This window comes from Pseudochaenichthys georgianus, chromosome 11 (assembly GCF_902827115.2).
Source record: "Pseudochaenichthys georgianus chromosome 11, fPseGeo1.2, whole genome shotgun sequence".
In the NCBI taxonomy this organism is placed as follows: Eukaryota; Metazoa; Chordata; class Actinopteri; order Perciformes; family Channichthyidae; genus Pseudochaenichthys; species Pseudochaenichthys georgianus.
Genome location: NC_047513.1, coordinates 2821011 through 2842395, shown reverse-complemented (window position 1 = coordinate 2842395; position 21385 = coordinate 2821011). Strand labels below are relative to the sequence as shown.

The following is a 21385-nucleotide window of genomic DNA, read 5'->3' as shown; positions in this document are numbered from 1 at the left end:
ACACAATCAGAGACTGGATACCCCCCCCCTCTCTCTGGTCGCTGAAATGGGGAATTGAAATTACGGGCCAAAAGTTGTATTTACAAGTAAGCAGAGGACACCAAACCAACTGAGACCCGTCTGTCCGCTGCATCTGCGCACTGTACAACACACACCTACACACTGTAACACACACACATACACACTGTACAACACACACCTATATACTGTACCTCACACATACCTACACACTGTACCACACCTACACACTGTAACACACACATACACACTGTACAACACACACATACACACTGTACCACACACATACACACACTGTACAACACACACATACACACTGTACCACACACACACCTACACACTGTACCACCTACACACTGTAACACACACACCTACAGCTCCTAAAGCATAATCAGGCTACAGCCGTTGTGTATTTTATTATGTGAAGCACTAAATGGTCTTAGAACAATATGGACTCTTTGTTTGTAGATATCTACTAAACTACAGCAAATAAAGAGAGTAGGCCTGTTCTACTGAGTGATATATATTATACACACTGCTCTGCTTTCTGCACGGACCTCACAGCTGTTCTCTCTGGAAGCGACGCGATGAAAGCAGTTTCTAAAATAATATCCAGGGGATGCATGCAGAGCTGTCATTGGCTGAGATAAGTCCGGCCGTGCGTCACGCCTCCACCGTTCCCGGAAATGCATCCGCAGAGGAGCCGTGGAGGAACAGTCAGTGTATCCTCGGTTAGAGCTCCTCCAGAGAGCCTCCTCGGTCCTCGGTCCTCGAAGTGCATTTAGAGAAATTAGAAGTCCTTCAAAATGGCGCGCTGAAATTCATTTCCAGGTCTCTACCGGAGGAGGGGAAATTTGAGTATTGAGAAGCCTCTAATGAGTACTTTAGAGGGTCATTCAGGCTTTGTGTTTTGTTTTGACATTAGAAACAAACAGGAACTTAGGGAATGAGGAAGAGGATACCATCACAAACGGTGCCTTCCTTGAATGATACTGGGACTGTAGATGGTATGCATCTCAGACCACTTTGCAAAGAGATCATTGCTGGACTTTGCACAGGCTAGTGTGATTTTAATATGTAATGTTTCCCCTCTAGGGAAACCATATAGTTCAAGGAAATACTTCCAGAATCAAGGCTGCGTCCAGTTTTCAAAAAACAGGATAACATTTTGATTTCATTCTGCTCGACATTTTATAGAAACACCTTGCTTCCAATGAGCCTTCCTTTGTAAACTGCTCTGTTCCCCGCTCCACACCTTCTCAGCTGATGGATGTGATGTTGGAGGGCTGGAGGTTAATCCTGGTGTTAACAGCAGTCTCTAGGTCCTTAACATTCCATCTATAGGTTGGTTTCTTTCTATCTCACAGCTCCCATGGCTTTGAGACTCCAGCTGTGCCCTGGTCACGGAGAGGAAGCATGTGGAGGGTCATTGCATTGCACTTCAGGCATAGTTTGGGAGTCATTTGTTGGCTATACAGTTTATTCACAGATGAATTCAACTCCACTTTGCAGTTCTTTTAGCACTGCAAAGTAAACACCACCGTCCTGATGTTTGACTTTGTGTTGAGTGTCATTGGCAGTGGCTTGAAAGCAATTCAAAAGGCAGTGAAGCAACAGGGAATAATACATGCAAACACTATAACCTGCCTCTGATGTAATGATGGAATCACTGCTGTGGAAATGACCTTTATAGCATACAAATGTATCGTGAAAAGGAAGGAAATAGGAAAACTAGGAGCGAGTGTATTTGTAGAATGTTGGAAATGGGTAAAGACTACCAGGTTCCTTCGGTACTTGAGTTGAAAACATCTAAACGTTAGAATTGACAATGCTATCCTCTTCTGTTAGACATTTCCTAGGACTTATTAATTGGTCTTTCATTTGATATTTTGCGATGCAGACGAGTCATGCGTCTCTCATCGTTGGTTGAGGCGCATCTTAAACTGCTGGCTAAAGATAAACGTAAATACAGTAGGATTGTTATTCACGTCGGTGGTAATGATGTTCGTTTACGCCAATCAGAATGCACAAAACTTAATGTGGAGTCGGTGTGTAGTTATGCTAAAACAATGTCGGACACCGTAATCTTCTCTGGTCCCCTCCCCAATCTGATCAATGATGACATGTATAGCCGCATGTCATCATTTCAGCGCTGGTTGTCTTGGTGGTGCCCAGCAAACAATGTGGGCTTCGTAAATAATTGGACAGCCTTCTGGGGAAAACCTGGTCTGATTAAGAGAGACGGCATTCACCCTACTTTGAAAGGTGCAGATCTCATTTCGGCAAACATTTCAGGGCTTTGTGGACTTTAGACCAGGAGGCGGAGTCGCAGTCTTACACGCTTCTCTGCGCTCTCTCCTAGGCAGTCACCCATAGGAATCCCGAACCCAATAAAATACCCAATATTAGCGGTGTGTGTGTCTGCCCAAGGACAATTTAAGGTAAAACCTAATAGAGGTGTCATACATAATAACCTAATAACCTGGAAAACTTTGCAGCCAATCTTATTTGTTACAGTGTATCGTGCACCAGGTCCTTATTCAGAATTCTTATCAGAATTCTCTGAGTTTTTATCAACTTTGGTTCTTAAAACAGACAAAGTAATTATCGTAGGTGACTTTAATATTCATGTTGACGATGATAAAAATAGCCTTACTGTTGCATTTAACTCTATATTAGATTCTGTTGGTTTCTGTCAGAGTGTAAATAAACCAACCCACTGCTATAATCACACTCTCGACCTTGTTCTGACTTATGGTATTGAAATTGAGCAACTATTAGTCGAACCGCATAATCCTGCTTTATCCGACCATTTCTTAGTAACTTTTGAAGTACTGTTACTAGACTACAAAGCATTAGTCAAAAGCTCTTGCAGCAGAAACCTATCTGTTAGTGCTATAGCCACATTTAAGGAAGAGATTCAACCAATACTTAACTCGATAGCATGTCTGCATGTAGGGGAGGAAACTTATACAAAATGTACACCACCCCAAATTGATCATGTTGTTGATAGTGCTATAGATGCGCTGCGAATAAAATTAGACTCTGTTGCTCCTTTGAAAAAGAAGAAAATAAAACAACATAGATTAGCTCCATGGCATAATGCCGAAACCCGCAAAAGTCTAGACAACTTGAAAGGATATGGCGTTCCACTAAACTTGAAGAATCTCGTTTAATTTGGCATATTACTCTCAATGAATATAAGAAAGCACTGCGTAAAGCGAGAGCAGCCTACTACTCTTCATTAATAGATGAGAATAAGAATAATGCAAGATTTCTTTTCAGCACTGTAGCCAGGCTGACAGAGAGCCACAGCTCGATTGAGCCTTCTATTCCCTTAGCACTCAGTAGTAATGATTTTATGTGCTTTTTTAATGATAAAATTGTTACTCTTAGAAACAAAATTAATGACCTCTTGCCTTCGACCAGTATAGTGTTATCAACAGCTCCCGGAAACGTAAGTTCTAATATTACACTAGATAGTAAACTAGAATGCTTTTCAGCCATTAACCTTGAACAATTACATTCAATGATTCTCTCTTCTAAACCATCAACGTGCATGTTAGACCCAATTCCAACTAAGCTGTTGAAGGAAGTTTTTCCATTAATTAGCACTTCTTTATTAAATATTATGAATATGTCTTTATTATCAGGCTATGTTCCACAATCATTCAAAGTAGCAGTGATAAAACCGCTTCTTAAAAACCACAACCTCGATCCAGAGGTTTTAGCCAACTATAGACCTATTTCTAATCTTCCGTTCCTCTCAAAGATTCTTGAGAAAGCGGTCGCAAAACAGTTGTGTGATTACTTAAAAAACAATGATTTATTTGAAGATTTTCAGTCTGGCTTTAGAACACATCATAGCACAGAGACAGCTCTGGTTAAAGTCACAAATGATATTCTAATAGCCTCAGACAAGGGACTTGTCTCTATTCTTGTTTTGCTCGATCTCAGTGCTGCATTTGATACTATCGACCATGATATCCTATTCATCATCATCATCATCTTTATTTAAAGAGACTCTTGGTCCATTATTACAAAACATACAACACTCAAATACAAACTAAAAAAAGGCAGCCATACCAATGTTTCCACAGAGGTGACTGGTATCGTACAGCACTGAGACACGGATTTGAAAGCAGCATAATGACAGAGTTATGAGAAACATTCAATCGACAGATGAATTTGTACATCAGACCTCTCAAAAGAGCATGGAACGTGTTGACTCGTGCATTACAGAACATTTCACTTGCACTGCACCACCTTGGTTTTCTAAGCAGTATACGCAAACAGTCATTATATGCAACCTGGAGCTTCCGGAGGCTCGCCTTCTTATACTTGACCCACAAGGGGGCAGTATAGAGAGGAGTGCAATACGCTCTAAAGAGGTTCACCTTAACCTTATCTGAACACCAAGAGAATTTTCTAGCCAACATGTTGGCTTGTATATATAAGACACGCCGCTGTCTATACATGTCATCATCATCAGCCATTTCATCTGTGATGATGTGTCCCAGATACTTCGTGTTACAGCAAACAGACAGCATCTGTCCTGACAGATAGAATGTTGGAAAACAAAGGTTCTTATCCCCCGTTGCTCTACAGATCATTACAGCGCTCTTCTTAGCATTGTATTTAACGTCAAATTTGACTCCGTAATCAGAACAAACATTTAGCAACTGTTGAAAACCAGCACTGCTAGGAGAAACAATTGCCAGATCATCGGCATACATAAGATGGTTTACAATCACATTACCAATCACACACCCTGTTTTACGGACACTTAAATCATCTGATAGATCATTCATATAGATATTAAAAAGGCTCGGTGAGAGGAGCCCCCCCTGGCGGACTCCATTACCAACACCAAATGGCGCCGAGACTGCATTCCCCCATTTGATCCGCATGCTCTGGTTGGCATACCAATAAGCCAGGATCCTAATTATACTGTTAGGCACACCTCTTTGTCTCAATTTTAAAAACAGTTTATGATGGTTAACTCGGTCAAAAGCCTTCGAGGCATCAATGAAACCAATCAGAACAGTGGAATTCTGTCTTCTATATGTTTCTACCATTTCCTTCAAAGCATAGATGCATAGCTCAGTACCATGCTTAGCCTTGAAGCCAAACTGGTTATCTGAGGTACATAAATAAGAACATAGTCTATCCAACAAAATTCTTTCCAGGACTTTGGATAACACACTGGCCAGAGCAATTGGTCTATAGTTATCCAAGCTCCCTACCTTGCCCGCTTTGTCCTTAATGACAGGGACCAAGGTAACCGTCAACATGGAGTCTGGCAACATACCATGAGTCATGAGGCCGGTAAAACAAATGGCAAGAAGAACTGCAACCTTCGGGCTTGCCAGTTTAAGGTGCTCTGCAGTGATTCGGTCAGAGCCGCATGCTTTGTTATCAGCTAGCTGTTCAATTGCTCGATAAACCTCTTTAGCTGTGATTCCCACTGTGTCACTTTTCACAACACTACCAACTTTGTAGGGGTCACTTTTAACACAATTAAGTATAGTAGAGTAATGTTGCCTCCACATCTCAGCTATGTTATCGGCTCTAGATACTCCCTCTATGGTACACGGTAATGACGTACTGGCCCTGTTCAGAGCTCTCACCTCCTTCCAGAAGCCAGTCACATCATTATGAAGGAGCTTTTCAGCCATCGAGTCCGCTCTCAATGTTTCTGTGTGTTTGTTGACATAACGAACTGCATATTTATATCTAGCATGTGTACGCTTTTTGAGATCCAGGACAGGCCCCTCTCTGGGCCTTCCTGCCTGGACCCAGGCCCCAAAAGCATTCTTGGCTTCAGACTAGAGCACTTAGTTGGCATACAGGGAACTGCTTTAGGCTGGTTTAGGTCCTATCTATCTGAACGCTCTCAGTTTGTACGTGTTAACGATGAATCTTCCACGCAAACCAAAGTTAGCCATGGAGTGCCACAGGGCTCAGTGCTCGGACCTATTTTGTTCACATTATATATGCTTCCGTTAGGCAATATTATAAGGAATCATTCTGTAAACTTTCATTGTTATGCGGATGATACTCAACTATATTTATCAATCAAGCCTGATGAAATTAATCATCTAAATAAAATTCAAGACTGCCTTAAGGACTTAAAAACGTGGATGACCTTAAACTTTTTGATGTTAAACACGACCAAAACTGAAGTTATTGTACTTGGCCCGAAGAATCTACGAAACAAATTATCTAAAGATATACTAACTATGGATGGCATTAATTTGGCCTCCAGTGAGACTGTAAGGAATCTTGGTGTTATATTTGATCAGGATTTATCCTTTAACGCCCACATAAAATCAATTTCAAGGACCGCCTACTTCCATCTACGTAACATTGCAAAAATCAGGCATATCTTGCCTCAAAACGATGCAGAGAAACTAGTCCATGCATTTGTTACTTCTAGGCTGGATTATTGTAACTCTTTATTATCAGGGAGTACTAAGAAGTCAATCAAGTCGCTTCAGCTGATTCAAAATGCTGCGGCTCGTGTACTAACCAGAGTTAGGAAAAGGGACCACATTACTCCTGTTCTGGCTGCCTTACACTGGCTCCCTATCGAACACAGGATAGAATTTAAAATTCTTCTTCTCGCCTACAAAGCCCTTAATGGGCAGGCGCCATCTTACCTTAAAGAACTCATTATACCCTACTGTCCTACTAGGGCATTGCGTTCCAAGAATGCAGGGTTGTTGGTTGTTCCTAGAATCTTTAAAAGTACAATGGGAGCCAGAGCCTTTTCTTATCAAGCTCCACATTTGTGGAATCAGCTTCCAGTTTGTGTTCGGGCGGCAGACACCCTATCCGTTTTTAAGAGTGCGCTTAAGACCTTCCTTTTTGATAAAGCTTATAGTTAGGGCTGATTAGATTCAGCCCCTAGTTTTGCTGATATAGGCTTAGTTTGTCGGGGGACATCTTACTTCTTCCTTCTCTCTGTCTATACCCGTGTACACTCATGTTCCGATTAACCCAGCTTCCCCAAATGTCTTTCTTTTTGGTGTCTATATACGCTGGGATCCGGAGTCATGGATGATCCTGCGGTCCTGTGTCCTGGATCGCGAGCGCTGGATCTTGAGTCGTGGCTGTGGTCCTGGATCATAGGTCCTGGATGGATATCCTCGTGGATTCATCTTCCTATTATACACACATGCATTTCCAAACATTTGGACTACCTATGTTGCAAATGTATTATCTTTTCAATTTACACACGGCATCTATTGCACGTCTGTCCGTCCTGGGAGAGGGATCCCTCCTCTGCTGCTCTCCCTGAGGTTTCTCCCATTTTTCCCTTTAAACTGGGTTTTCTTTGGAAGTTTTTCCTTGTACGATGTGAGGGTCTAAGGACAGAGGGTGTCGTATTGTCATACTGATATTCTGTACACACTGTGAAGACCACTGAGACAAATGTAACATTTGTGATATTGGGCTATATAAATAAACATTGATTGATTGATTGATGGTTGGTCACATTAGCAGGTGGCATTTGTTCTGAAGCAGGAGAACTCTATCATCCTAAAGCTTTCTCTTTAGCACGTTGTGTTGAACCTGATGAACCCTCTGAAAGCTGTCAAACCTGACCTGGATGCCCTTCTCTCCCAGGCACACGACCCCAGAGAAGTTCTACATCGAGGCCTGTGATGAGGGGGCTGATGCTGTGCTGGCCATCGACAGGGTCTCCAATGAGATGACCCTCACAGGTAAGAAGTGTGATGATCGTGCTTCACTGTCACTACGAACACAAAACGCTTTCAGCTGTGGTTGAAACACAAGCAGAGAGATTTAGAGCTCTCACCACCTTTTCAATTGGAGGCTGTTGAGCTTTGTTGTCTCTCTCTCCACATGGGGTTGCTAGACAGCTTTCCCCTTTACACTGTGGGTTTTCTCCGGAGGTGTTTCCTTGTACGAGGTGAGGGTCTAAGGACAGAGGGTCTAAGGACAGAGGGTCTAAGGACAGAGGGTGTCGTATTGTCATACTGATATTCTGTACACACTGTGAAGACCACTGAGACAAATGTAACATTTGTGATATTGGGCTATAAATAAATATTGATTGATTGATTGATAGACATGCCATCGTTTCTTTTCTCACAATACATCAGAACTGAAGTTACCTACTGTAACTCCAGCTTGGTTGTGAGGAAAACTTTATTTTCCTCACAACCCCCAAAACGTCAAACGGCTCTGCTTCCTCGGAGGCTCTCGCGGAGCAGACCAGGTGCCTCTCTCCCCTTCGACCTGCAGCTGCTGAAGGGCTAGCCTGACACCGTGGCTGCGGTTGCTGTGGGGGCGTCTCTCCGCTTCCGGCCTCTGCTGCCGCTGTGGAAGCCGCGGCTGCTGCGGGCGTTGGTGCCGCTGTGGGCGCTCAGCAGGCTGGAGCCAGCTGACGTGCTGGCGAATGTCGTCCGCCTGTTCCGTGGCCGTCTTCATGGACTCCACCATGGCGTGGAACTGGGGTCCGAACAGCCCGTCCGGGCTGATTGAAGCGTCCAGTAGCACTTTTCTGGCCGTCTCCGTAACAGACGCCTGCTGCAGCCAGAGGTGGCGCTGGATCTGTGTCACCCACGCGGTGATCCTCGCCTGGGAGACAGCGACGGACGCGCACAGAGTGAGCGCCATGCTGGCCGCCTTGCTGATCTCCTCTGCCTCGTCAGCGGCCAAGGTGGTGGACCGCTCTACCAGCGTCACCACCGAGTTGGAGAGCAGCGCGATGTTATTCGCCGACGCCTGAAAGGCACACTGGTGCACCCGGTCGGCCTGGCGGGCGACATACTGGTCTCTGGGGGAGCTCAACGTAGAGCGCCGTCCGGCGATCATGTTAAACCAGTATCTGTGAACCCCTCCACCTTGGTGAGGGGAACAAATGTGGCCACCGGAGCCTTCAGGGTCCTCGGGTTCGCCGCCGCCCCCTCCTGGAACCTCCTGATGGCCGGGAAGCGTGGCTAGATCGGGTCACTCCTGACCGTCTGCACCCGCGAAAAAACTCCGGTTATGTCGTACGGAGCACACCTCTCCTGAGCTGGGGGAACGGGGAGATCTCTGCAGGCGGCCGCCTTGCGTATGATCTGCCACCTATCGCCGGTAGCGCTGTGGTGACGGAGAAGGGGACCGCGTGTTCGGCCGCCAAGCTGGCACCCTGCTCCGACTCCGTCTCCCCCGTCCGGGGGAGAAGAGGGAGGGGAGAACCGAACAGTGAACCGAACGGTGAACCGTGGAGGGAGGCGGGGCAGGAGTTGTCGGACTTCTGCCCGGCACTCGGCCCCAGGCCCGTCCGCGGGCTCATAAGCCTGGACGGGCCAATCGTCCTCCTCGGCCGCAGCAGCAAGAGCGTCCGCTTCCTGTCGCCCGAGGGGAGACGGGCGCAGTGTGTGCATGCTACCTGCTGGTTTAGGGCCGCGTATGCGTGCGCTGACCCCAGGCAGGATTCGCATACTGTGTCTGGTCATAACTCATTATGAACCCAGAGCCACATGAGGGACAATCTCTCACACAATTGTTACTCATGTTTACTCTGCAATTGAAGTGTCTCTTGTGCTTCAGTAACAGGGTGCTGAAGAAAAGAGGGAGCAGATGCCGGGCCTCCTTCCTATTTATTTATACGGGAAGGAAGCCCGAGGGTGGGGCCCACCTTGCGGGCGGACTACAAGTGTCTTTAAGAAAAAGCAATTGAAAACATCTCTATTTACAGGTTCTTAAACTTCAATCTTTTCTGGTTTATTTACTCCTCGATGACTGTCAAATTCATATCTTCGTGTTGTGGACAAAGCATAACATTTGAGGAGAGATATCCTCTATAACACACTACAGGAGAGGGGGAACTCCAAACAGTTCCCCTTGTGACAATATAAATGTAATGCGAAGTGTCTATATCTAGCGTTGTCCCCATTGTGCTGCTTCCACAGGCAAGAAAGACGTCCCCCCCTCTGCGGTCACCAGGCCTATATGCGGCATCATGGGAACCATCCGTATGGTAGCAGGTAGGTACCACAGTGATGCAGCGTTGGTGTTTCCTCTGAAGCCTGAACAGCTAACCAGTGACCCCCCCCCCCCCAGGGATGTACCTGATCGTCATCACCAGGAAGAGGAATGTGGGCAGCCTGCTGGGCCACTCTGTGTGGAAGGCTGTGGACTTTGACGTGATCTCCTACAAGAAGACAGTGTTGCACCTCTCAGAGATCCAGGTCAGCAGGACTCACTCAGCATCGGACAACCACTCGTTAGAAAAGACACCTGTGATGCATTAGACACAGATTCACTTCAGGCTAATGTTGGTCGTGGTGTTGGGAAAGGTTTTCTATACATGCATATGGTCACATTTGACTAAAATAGTTCCTTTTAGTTCAAACTGAGCCCTCAATACAGAGGACGTTATTTTCAGCTATTTAATGAGCATTGCTAAAACATGTTCTACACATTAAGATTCCAATTTAGCTTTCTCTGAATCTAAAGCCAATACCAATGCCTATATGTTGGTCTTTTGACACTCTTCTGACAGATTTAGAAATGGCTATATTTTGGGACCACTGGCAGCCATAACGGAACTTAAGTGATCTTACGATAGTATGACATGCACACTGTCACAGGTACTGTTTGATGGTGGACTGGACTCTTCCAGACCCTCTGTGTCAGACCTTGTGTTACAGGATCAGTTATTCTTTGCTGTCTGGAATCACACTGTGCTATCGCATGTCGGTGCATTATTAATTCTAATCTTGGTTTATGGAAAGCTTTCCAGCTACCCCGATAAAACTCTGTATGCAGTGTAGAGCTTATAATGGCAAACACTGGACTGTTGGTGGTAGTAGATTAGAGAAGCAAGTACAAACTAGTTTAAAGCGCTGTAAATCACTGTATAAGAGCTGCTCCGGTGAGAGGAATGTAAGAAAGCAGGTGGAGGGAGTTAGACATGCTAACTGGCTTAGCTGCCCGATCCTATTAGCCAGGCAGAGATGCACAAAGCTGGAAAAGAATAAAAGTCAGCTCTGATGCTGACTGATGCAAATCAGGCCCTTGGTGGATTTAATGTCGGCCCGCCTGTAATTCCTGTTAGATCTGGCCCGCCGGTATATTGCACCTTCCCTCCATCCTGAGGGTCTCCTCCGCTCAGAGCCTGAGCCCAAACATTGATGACCTTGCACCCAAGATGAGAGGCCAAGTGTCTGAGCTAGCATCACAGAGCAGCACACTGACTTTAATGGATGTTTCCTTCTGCACTTTCCCTCTCACGACAGCAGGGCATGTTTGGTTTCTCTTTGAGGGCAATAGCTTTTTGAAGCTGTTGTTGGCCTGTGTACTCATAAGAAATGACTCTGCATAAATGAATGCAACTGATTATTTAATGTTTAATGTTTTTATAGGCAATAATTTAAGCTTTGTTAGTTCCAGGTTTAGTATGTGCGATAAGTTCATTTCAACAAGTTTTGCAATAAACATTGACCCAGTCCGGCCCTCGACCAGTACCCATTTATTTTGGCCCACTGTGTATTTGAGTTTGACCCCCCTGCTCTAATGGCACCCACACTTAACAGGTTTATCCCTCAACAGTAGCTACTTTGAACTTGATCCGGTTATTGTGCAAAGGCAGTCCTAGGCTTCATGTTAACTGGCGAAGGTGCTCCAATGCATTGACGTTTACAGATTTGATTGTGCGTAAAGACAGCTGGTCTTGGCCTTGGCTAGAGGTGTTGGGGGAGAAACTGTTGGGTGGGTGCATCCCTGTGTCACACGGCAGCAGTAAAAACACACGAGTGTGCAGTTTTCCTGAAAGCTAAAAGTCTGTTTCCTTTCCTCCTCCAGTCTCAGGAGAACAAGACCTTCCTGTCCATGATTAATAATGTGCTGACTACAGACGGCTTCTACTTCTGCACCGACTACGACCTGACACACACACTGCAGAGGCTCTCCAACACCAGCCCCGACTTCCAGGAGATGAGTCTGCTGGAGAGGGTGAGACACACAACACACTGCCTCACAGAAGGCACCACTACATTTATGTAAATAAGTCACAAAGACTGATATTTCAAAAATAAGACCTTGTATAATACTTGAGTAGATGTACTTTAGTTACTTTCTATTACTGACTTTACATGATCACTCACCTCAATGGCATTAACAAGATGGACTCCAGTTAAGGAGGCCCTTTTATGCTTTTTGCGGTGTTCCCTTCCCTGTAGTGTGTTCTATAGGTTTGGGGTCCCCCCCTGCCTGAAACTCTTTTCTTTACTACCGTAACATAGTACATCACATTAGAGCACTCGTGATTCTATTGGCTAGCGCTCCAACACATTGTATGTGATAGGCTAAGGGGCGGAAGATCTCTAATGGCGCATTTCCACTGCTGGGCATCGCTCGGCTTAGTATGGTATGGCTAGGCCTCGTTAGGTCTTGTTAGGCCAGGCTCACTTTATGCTGCGTTTCCATTACAGTTTAGTAGCTGGGGCAGTAACTATAGTAACACAGTGTAGGCGGAGCTGTAACATAATCTTCAATGCGAAACACAAAACCAACACAGCCGTTAGCTGTTAGCACTCAGAGCTCACAGCTCCTCATATCTGTTCAGAAACTAGACAAAAGTGAAACAAGTACAAACCACAGACTGTCTGTGTCATGGAGAATACAGTCGCTGCTTTATTTATGTCTGTAGGCCGTTGCTGTGAGTGTGGACGGTCGGAGCATATACAACGTTAGCTTAGCCAAGCTCCATTCAGGAAACAAGCATTTTAAAAGGGTTGTTCGCCTGCCGTCTGTCTGCAGACTTGTCAAAGCATTAATTCATGGTTTTTACTAACCAGTATCAGTATGTTGTTACTTCGGCATCATTTTGAAACGTGTATTACAATTAAATCACGGTAAAATATGTTCATTTTATTGTAGCTGTAGCCCCCTTGCCAGTGATTCTCTCTCTCTAGTTTAGTATATTCAGCCCGGTTGTTGGCCCGGAAAGAACCTGGATTTTGGAGAGCCAGAAAAACTGTGAAAAAGTACCCGCTAGCCGGAACTACGCTGAGTGGAAACGCAACCAAAAACGGGCCGGGCACGCCACGCTTAAACCGCGCTGTAGTGGAAATGCGCCATAAGTGGTTGACCAATCCCAACAGAGCCGGCGAGCTAACCAATCAAGATGAACCTGAAACCTGAAGATTTTCATCGTCATAACTACACTGTATTCGTATGACAAAATAAAAACCTTGAACCTTAAAGGGCCCCGTTAATATAACTATTGTCTTAATCTTATTACTCGGTATTTGTGTGCATGCATTGAAACATTCATTGTAAAAAAAAAAAGACATGTAATGTATTTCCAGAAATGTTTATTTCTTATCTTTAATTTAACTTGAAACTGTTATGTTCATTTTGCACTAAAGCTTTAAAAATATTGTACATTTGTCTCACTTCACTACTCATACTTTTAGTGTTTTTTGTCTTTTCTAGCGATATGTCAATAATACAACTTTTTGTTGTTTACAAACATTGCAGCAGGTCATAATGTAGAGGATTCTTCTATGTATACTTTTTGTCAAACATATACGTGACGATACATTGGTTTATTTTGATATTATTCACAATTCTTAGTAATTCTAAATATTACTATACATTCTTGCAGTTAATTGATGACGATGTTGTGTTTCTCAGGCAGATCAGAGGTTTGTGTGGAACGGGAACCTCCTGAGAGAACTGGCTGCGCAGCCTGAGGTACCACTTCACTTTCTCACTCAATGTTTTTGTACTCATTTAATGAATGATAATAATCGTACCCACTTCTCCACAGCTTCACAAGTTTGCCCTTCCTGTTGTCCATGGATGTATCCTTTTCACTGAGAGTTAAACATTTTCTAATGTAGCATGACTGCAGATAAGATCAGACGCATACCTGTGCCAAGCCTTTCCTTAACCCTCCTGTTCCAGTCATCGTCATGAAGCCGTGTCGAATCAACGGGAAGATCTTCGAGTGGATCCTCATCTCCAGGAGAAGCTGCTTCCGGGCTGGCGTCAGATACTACGTCAGAGGTAAAAATGTCTGCTGTACTGCACCAAGCCTTGTGGATTTGGGCTTATTGACCATTACAGAGTGCAAAGTAGCAGCTGCCAACTCAGGCCCAATTCCAATCCATCCCCTCGGGTGAACTCTGTCCTTAGTCTCACTCTCAGCTGAATGAGGCTACCTCTTTAAGACAGAGGGTGTAAAAACAGCCGCAAGGAAACAGGAAAGGTGGAATCTTTTCGTAACCGTTATTTTAAGTCGGCGTCTCTCGGATGAAAAATAATAATTAAATTAATTTAAAAAAGTGGTATTTCTTTTTGTAGTAGACATCTTCTTGTTTTTAAATCTGATGTTTATGAGCTGCGTCTAGATTGCAAAAGTTCCTGTAAATATACAAAACTTCACAAGAAACTTCTATCGTTTTTCCTTCTGAAGGGTTTAATAACTTCCTGTTGGGTATAACAACTTTCTGTTGGAGGGTGTAATGACCTCCTGCCCAAGGGTTTAATAGCTTCCTGTTTGAGGGTTTAATTATTTCCTGTAGGAAGGTTTAACAACCTCCGCTTAAAAGGTATAACGACTTCCTGTCGGAGGGTGTACCATTTTCCTGTCGGAGGGTGTAACGACTTCCTGTCCAAGGTTTTAATAACTTCCTGTCGGCGGGGGCGTAATATCTTCCTGTTAGAGGATAATAATAATAATAATAATAATAATAACAACTGGGATTTCTATAGCGCCTTTCAAGGGACCCAAGGTCGCTTTACAGGAATAGGGCGAGCACAAACAAAACAAAACAAAGGTCAGACAGACAAAACAACAGATAGATTTAAGGGCCGAAAGCCTTGATGAACAGATGGGACTTGAGGGCCCTTTGAAGGCGTCCAGTGTGGGGATGTTGCGAATCTCTGCAGGGAGAGCGTTCCAGAGGGTGGGGGCTGCCACACTGAAGGCTCTGTCCCTGAAGGTTCTCAGTTTGGTGCGGGGGGTGGTGAGCAGGCCAGAGTCTGAAGACCGCAGGTTCCGGGGTGGGGCATGCGGGTGAAGGATGTCGGATAGGTACTGGGGGGCAAGGGCATGGAGGGACTTGTAGGTCAGGAGGATGACTTTATAAGTTATGCGGAACTTGACCGGCAACCAGTGGAGGTGGATGAGGGTGGGAGTGATGTGCTGCCAGGGCTGTAACGACTTCCTGTCGGCGGGCGTAATATCTTCCTGTTGGAGGGTTGGAGGGTGTAATAACTCCAACTCCCAACTAGTTGGTTTGAAATGGAACCCTAATCAGGGATGCAAACTTGTCACCTTTCGGCGAAATTTGCCATTTTGAATCCAAAAGAGGTCGTGTGTGTGATTCATGTAGATCTGCAATAAAAATATTTTTTGGGGTATGGCGGGGGGGTCTGGGACCCGGAGTAATCTGCGGCCGCGATGATGGTCTAGCTTCAGCAGCTACATTACCTACGGGTGCGTTCGTTAATATTAACTGTGGTCCGGAGTCACTGTGGCACAGACTGGACCGCTGGTGAACAGCTGTTAGAACGGGCCGTTCAGGTGTTCAGAGCAGAGCTCCCTGTCGGAGCGGCAGAGCGTGATGTGAACTGAAAAATGTTTCTGTCGCAATATTATCGTTGAGCTAGCTAGCTAGCATACATTGTCACTATCTGCTAACGTTAGCTTTAGCCTTCGTTTTCTAATAGTTTTTTTCATAGGCTATAAACAGAGGTGGTATAAGTATAGATCTTGTACTTGAGTAAAAGTAGAAGTACTCAGGTTTGAGTCAAAGTTGAAGTACCAGAGTGTAGGAACAATCCTGCAATCAAAATGTTCCTCAAATAAAAGTACAAAAGTATTATCATCAAAATATAGTAAAAGTAGTCGTTGTGCAGATTGGTCCATTTCAGAATAATATATATGATATGTTTATAATGATTGATCATGAAAGTGTTCTCAAAGCTGGTAAAGGTGCAGCTAGTCTGAAGTACTTTGTAGACTGCAGGGTAGCTGGTGGATTTACTCCAGGTGGAACTAAAGTCTGATTTAACACTTGATTAGATTTCACATCATTCATCCACATCTGTAAAGTAACTAAAGGTATTAAATACATGTAGTGGAGGAAAAGTACACCATTTACCTCTGAACTGTAGAGGAGAAGAATAACAAAGTAGCAAAACATTGAAATACTTAAATAAAGTACAAGTATCTCAAAATTGTACCCAAGTATAGTACTTGAGTGTATTAATTTAGTTACTTTACACCAGTGGCTATACAGATAGAAAGACTAAGCCTTGCAGAGGCATGAAAATACATTTTCAAAATGCTCAACAGTGCTGCTAAAATGATAAACTGACTGCTGCACAATTAAAATAAATGCTTTTATATATTTCTACTAGATGTGACTCTTTGGCGTTTCTGTTATTCTTACCTGCTGCTTTAGTTGTTCTGACTGCTAACATCCTGTTATTCCTCATTTTAAAGCCGATATTCCGTGGGGTCGGGGGCTCGGGTCCTTGTCACCTTTTCCATACCTGATGAGTTTGCATCCCTGCTAATGTGTAAACGTAGTGCTAGGGAGGCTAGATTGGAACTGAGCTATATAAGGTACGGTTATACACCTCACAGTACTGAGACGACTGACTGCTCATGGATGTTTCCTGTGCTGCTCTCTCTCAGGCATCGACTCTGAGGGCCACGCTGCTAACTTTGTGGAGACGGAGCAGATAGTTTTGTATGAGGGAGCAAAGGCTTCATTTATACAGGCAAGTATGAGGGCTCATAAACACACGTTTCTGTGCACCCTTTGTTCAGATATTTAAAGAAGTTGAGAAGATTTCAGAAATGACCTTTCAAGGCAAAACATGTTTTCCCTCTCCAGACTCGAGGCTCCATGCCCTTCTACTGGAGTCAGAGGCCCAACCTGAAATACAAACCTAAACCTATAATCAGCAAAACCACTAATCACGTAAGAGCAGCTGTTTTCATGTGCTTTTTAACGGTGTGGTGGGAACAATCCAATGCTGAACTCTTGAACTTTGTGCAGATGGATGGTTTCCAGAGGCATTTCGACTCTCAGCTGCTGATCTACGGGAAGCAAACCCTTCTGAACCTGGTGAGGATAGTTAATAGCCTGTATACATGTTTCGTCTTCACTCCATCCCTCCCATTACAGACCTCTGGTAGGATAAAAGAAAACCACATGCTGTGCTTTAGAATCTAAAACATGGGGATTGCATGATGAGAGCTTCTGTTCTGAAAACGGTTTAGAAACCCTCTTTTTGTCGTATCGAGTAAAAGCTTTGCTTCCCCTGAATGCCCGCCGGCTGTAGTTTGTGGCTGTAACATGTCATGAGGCTATACCTATCATAGAGCCCACACTGCTCATGTTACGCAGCGAGGTCAGGTGTCTCACTACTAGAGCCTAATGTCATCACACATGAATACAAATTGTGCTCATTGATCCACAAATGTTTATTTTTCCTATTGATACCCAGTTTGTGCAATTTGAGATGCAGGAGTATTCTAAAACAACACATTTATACTGCATGTGCATTTTCAATCAGATATCTTGAGGTGAGCTGTTAAGAGGACCCTGTAAATATGGCCATGCTCGTTGTTCCCACGCTAAAATGTAGCCTTACTTTGGAGCGTTATTCAGCCTTCTTTGCGACAAGCTGCCACAACATGATCATGCCGCTTCAGATGATACCGGCAGCTTTTACATCAAAGACTGGAGCAGACTTTAATGCCCTCGCAGAGTGGAAGAGGCCAATTTGTGTTCTCTTGTTTTTTGCAGGTGAATCAGAAAGGCTCCGAGAAGCCTCTAGAACAGGCCTTTGATAAGATGGTGTCTGGCATGAACAACGGTATGCTCAAGTAAGTGTCCCAGTAAGGTATTATGATGCGTATATCTGTGTGAACATGCAGCTGCCCCTGACCTGCACGTTGTCCTGCTTCTCTTCTGAGAGAGAGATGTGCTGACACACAGACAGCTCATACTTTCCTCCCAGCACGAATGTGTATACATTTAAAAATACTAAAACAGACTTAAGAGTATTTGGGAGGCAGCTTTGTGTTTGTTTCACTTTGGATTAGATTGATTGATGTCTAATTGTGTATCCTTTCATCCACCTACTTCACTGATAATTCCCCCGAGGACTGAAAAGCAGTTCCTTTGGAGATGTTTCATTTGAAATGAAACAAAAAAGGCTGCTGCTTATATTGCGATCCAGGAGGGCTGCATCCAAAGATAAAAGATCAACATAAACTTCCTCCATTCAATAAGTAACCTCAAGAGCTTGGGGTCAAACAACTTTGCCGCTTCCCATCGATCATCCGCTGTGTCCACATTGTCCCTGTCCCTTAGACATTCATGTCATATCCTGCCTCATTGAAGCCACAGCACATCTTCATGGACAGCAGAAAGACTTAAAGCTCACCTGTTGTGCAAAATCCACTTCTCCATGTCTCTTCTACAGCAACATGTGTCCCCTCTTCTCCATGTCTCTTCTACATCAACATGTGTCCCCTCTTCTCCGTGTCTCTTCTACATCAACATGTGTCCCCTCTTCTCCATGTCTCTTCTACATCAACATGTGTCCCCTCTTCTTCATGTCTCTTCTACATCAACATGTGTCCCCTCTTCTCCATGTCTCTTCTACAGCAACATGTGTCCCCTCTTCTCCATGTCTCTTCTACATCAACATGTGTCCCCTCTTCTTCATGTCTCTTCTACAGCAACATGTGTCCCCTCTTCTCCATGTCTCTTCTACATCAACATGTGTCCCCTCTTCTTCATGTCTCTTCTACATCAACATGTGTCCCCTCTTCTCCATGTCTCTTCTACAGCAACATGTGTCCCCTCTTCTCCATGTCTCTTCTACATCAACATGTGTCCCCTCTTCTTCATGTCTCTTCTACATCAACATGTGTCCCCTCTTCTTCGTGTCTCTTCTACATCAACATGTGTCCCCTCTTCTCCATGTCTCTTCTACAGCAACATGTGTCCCCTCTTCTCCATGTCTCTTCTACATCAACATGTGTCCCCTCTTCTCCATGTCTCTTCTACATCAACATGTGTCCCCTCTTCTTCATGTCTCTTCTACATCAACATGTGTCCCCTCTTCTTCGTGTCTCTTCTACATCAACATGTGTCCCCTCTTCTCCATGTCTCTTCTACATCAACATGTGTCCCCTCTTCTCCATGTCTCTTCTACATCAACATGTGTCCCCTCTTCTTCATGTCTCTTCTACATCAACATGTGTCCCCTCTTCTCCATGTCTCTTCTACAGCAACATGTGTCCCCTCTTCTCCATGTCTCTTCTACATCAACATGTGTCCCCTCTTCTTCATGTCTCTTCTACATCAACATGTGTCCCCTCTTCTTCGTGTCTCTTCTACATCAACATGTGTCCCCTCTTCTCCATGTCTCTTCTACAGCAACATGTGTCCCCTCTTCTCCATGTCTCTTCTACATCAACATGTGTCCCCTCTTCTCCATGTCTCTTCTACATCAACATGTGTCCCCTCTTCTTCATGTCTCTTCTACATCAACATGTGTCCCCTCTTCTTCGTGTCTCTTCTACATCAACATGTGTCCCCTCTTCTCCATGTCTCTTCTACATCAACATGTGTCCCCTCTTCTTCGTGTCTCTTCTACATCGACATGTGTCCCCTCTTCTCCGTATCTCTTCTACATCGACATGTGTCCCCTCTTCTTCGTGTCTCTTCTACATCGACACGTGTCCCCTCTTCTTCGTGTCTCTTCTACATCGACACGTGTCCCCTCTTCTCCGTGTCTCTTCTACATCGACATGTGTCCCCTCTTCTTCGTGTCTCTTCTACATCAACATGTGTCCCCTCTTCTCCATATCTCTTCTACATCGACATGTGTCCCCTCTTCTTCGTGTCTCTTCTACATCGACATGTGTCCCCTCTTCTTCGTGTCTCTTCTACATCAACACGTGTCCCCTCTTCTCCATGTCTCTTCTACATCGACATGTGTCCCCTCTTCTCCATGTCTCTTCTACATCAACATGTGTCCCCCCTTCTTCATGTCTCTTCTACATCAACATGTGTCCCCCCTTCTTCATGTCTCTTCTACATCAACATGTGTCCCCTCTTCTCCATGTCTCTTCTACATCAACATGTGTCCCCTCTTCTACATCAACATGTGTCCCCTCTTCTCCATGTCTCTTCTACATCAACATGTGTCCCCTCTTCTTCATGTCTCTTCTACATCAACATGTGTCCCCTCTTCTCCATGTCTCTTCTACATCGACATGTGTCCCCTCTTCTCAATGTCTCTTCTACATCGACACGTGTCCCCTCTTCTTCATGTCTCTTCTACATCAAAATGTGTCCCCTCTTCTTCATGTCTCTTCTACATCAACATGTGTCCCCTTCTTCTTCACGTCTCTTCTACATCATGTGTCCCCTCTTCTTCATGTCTCCTCTACATCAACATGTGTCCCCTCTTCTCCATGTCTCTTCTACATCAACATGTGTCCCCTCTTCTTCATGTCTCTTCTACATCAACATGTGTCCCCTCTTCTTCATGTCTCTTCTACATCAACATGTGTCCCCTCTTCTTCACCTCTCTTCTACATCAACATGTGTCCCCTCTTCTTCACCTCTCTTCTACATCAACATGTGTCCCCTCTTCTCCATGTCTCTTCTACATCAACATGTGTCCCCTCTTCTCCATGTCTCTTCTACATCAACATGTGTCCCCTCTTCTCCATGTCTCTTCTACATCAACATGTGTCCCCTCTTCTCCATGTCTCCTCTACATCAACATGTGTCCCCTCTTCTTCGTGTCTCCTCTACATCAACATGTGTCCCCTCTTCTTCACGTCTCTTCTACATCAACATGTGTCCCCTCTTCTTCACTCTCTTCTACATCAACATGTGTCCCCTCTTCTTCGTGTCTCTTCTACATCAACGTGTCCCCTCTTCTCCATGTCTCTTCTACATCAACACGTGTCCCCTCTTCTCCATGTCTCTTCTACATCAACACGTGTCCCCTCTTCTCCATGTCTCTTCTACATCGACATGTGTCCCCTCTTCTTCATGTCTCTTCTACTTCAACATGTGTCCCCTCTTCTACATCAACATGTGTCCCCTCTTCTCCATGTCTTTCTACATCAACATGTGTCCCCTCTTCTTCATGTCTCTTCTACATCAACATGTGTCCCCTCTTCTTCATGTCTCTTCTACTTCAACATGTGTCCCCTCTTCTACATCGACATGTGTCCCCTCTTCTTCATGTCTCTTCTACATCAACATGTGTCCCCTCTTCTCCATGTCTCTTCTACATCAACATGTGTCCCCTCTTCTTCATGTCTCTTCTACATCAACATGTG

At 44.6% G+C, this 21385-nt stretch overlaps 1 protein-coding gene across 1 annotated transcript in view; it reads left to right on the top strand.

The window, feature by feature from the left end:
* sacm1la (SAC1 like phosphatidylinositide phosphatase a) overlaps positions 1 to 21385 on the top strand; it is a 36826-nt gene that overhangs the window by 4874 nt on the left and 10567 nt on the right. The window contains exons 2-12 of the mRNA XM_034094949.1: positions 7651 to 7748; positions 9951 to 10025; positions 10102 to 10229; positions 11845 to 11994; positions 13681 to 13740; positions 13817 to 13850; positions 13954 to 14055; positions 16697 to 16782; positions 16899 to 16985; positions 17064 to 17132; positions 17817 to 17896. Coding sequence (XP_033950840.1) covers positions 7651 to 7748; positions 9951 to 10025; positions 10102 to 10229; positions 11845 to 11994; positions 13681 to 13740; positions 13817 to 13850; positions 13954 to 14055; positions 16697 to 16782; positions 16899 to 16985; positions 17064 to 17132; positions 17817 to 17896 — 969 coding nt within the window. The remainder of the gene's footprint in view (positions 1 to 7650; positions 7749 to 9950; positions 10026 to 10101; positions 10230 to 11844; positions 11995 to 13680; positions 13741 to 13816; positions 13851 to 13953; positions 14056 to 16696; positions 16783 to 16898; positions 16986 to 17063; positions 17133 to 17816; positions 17897 to 21385) is intronic.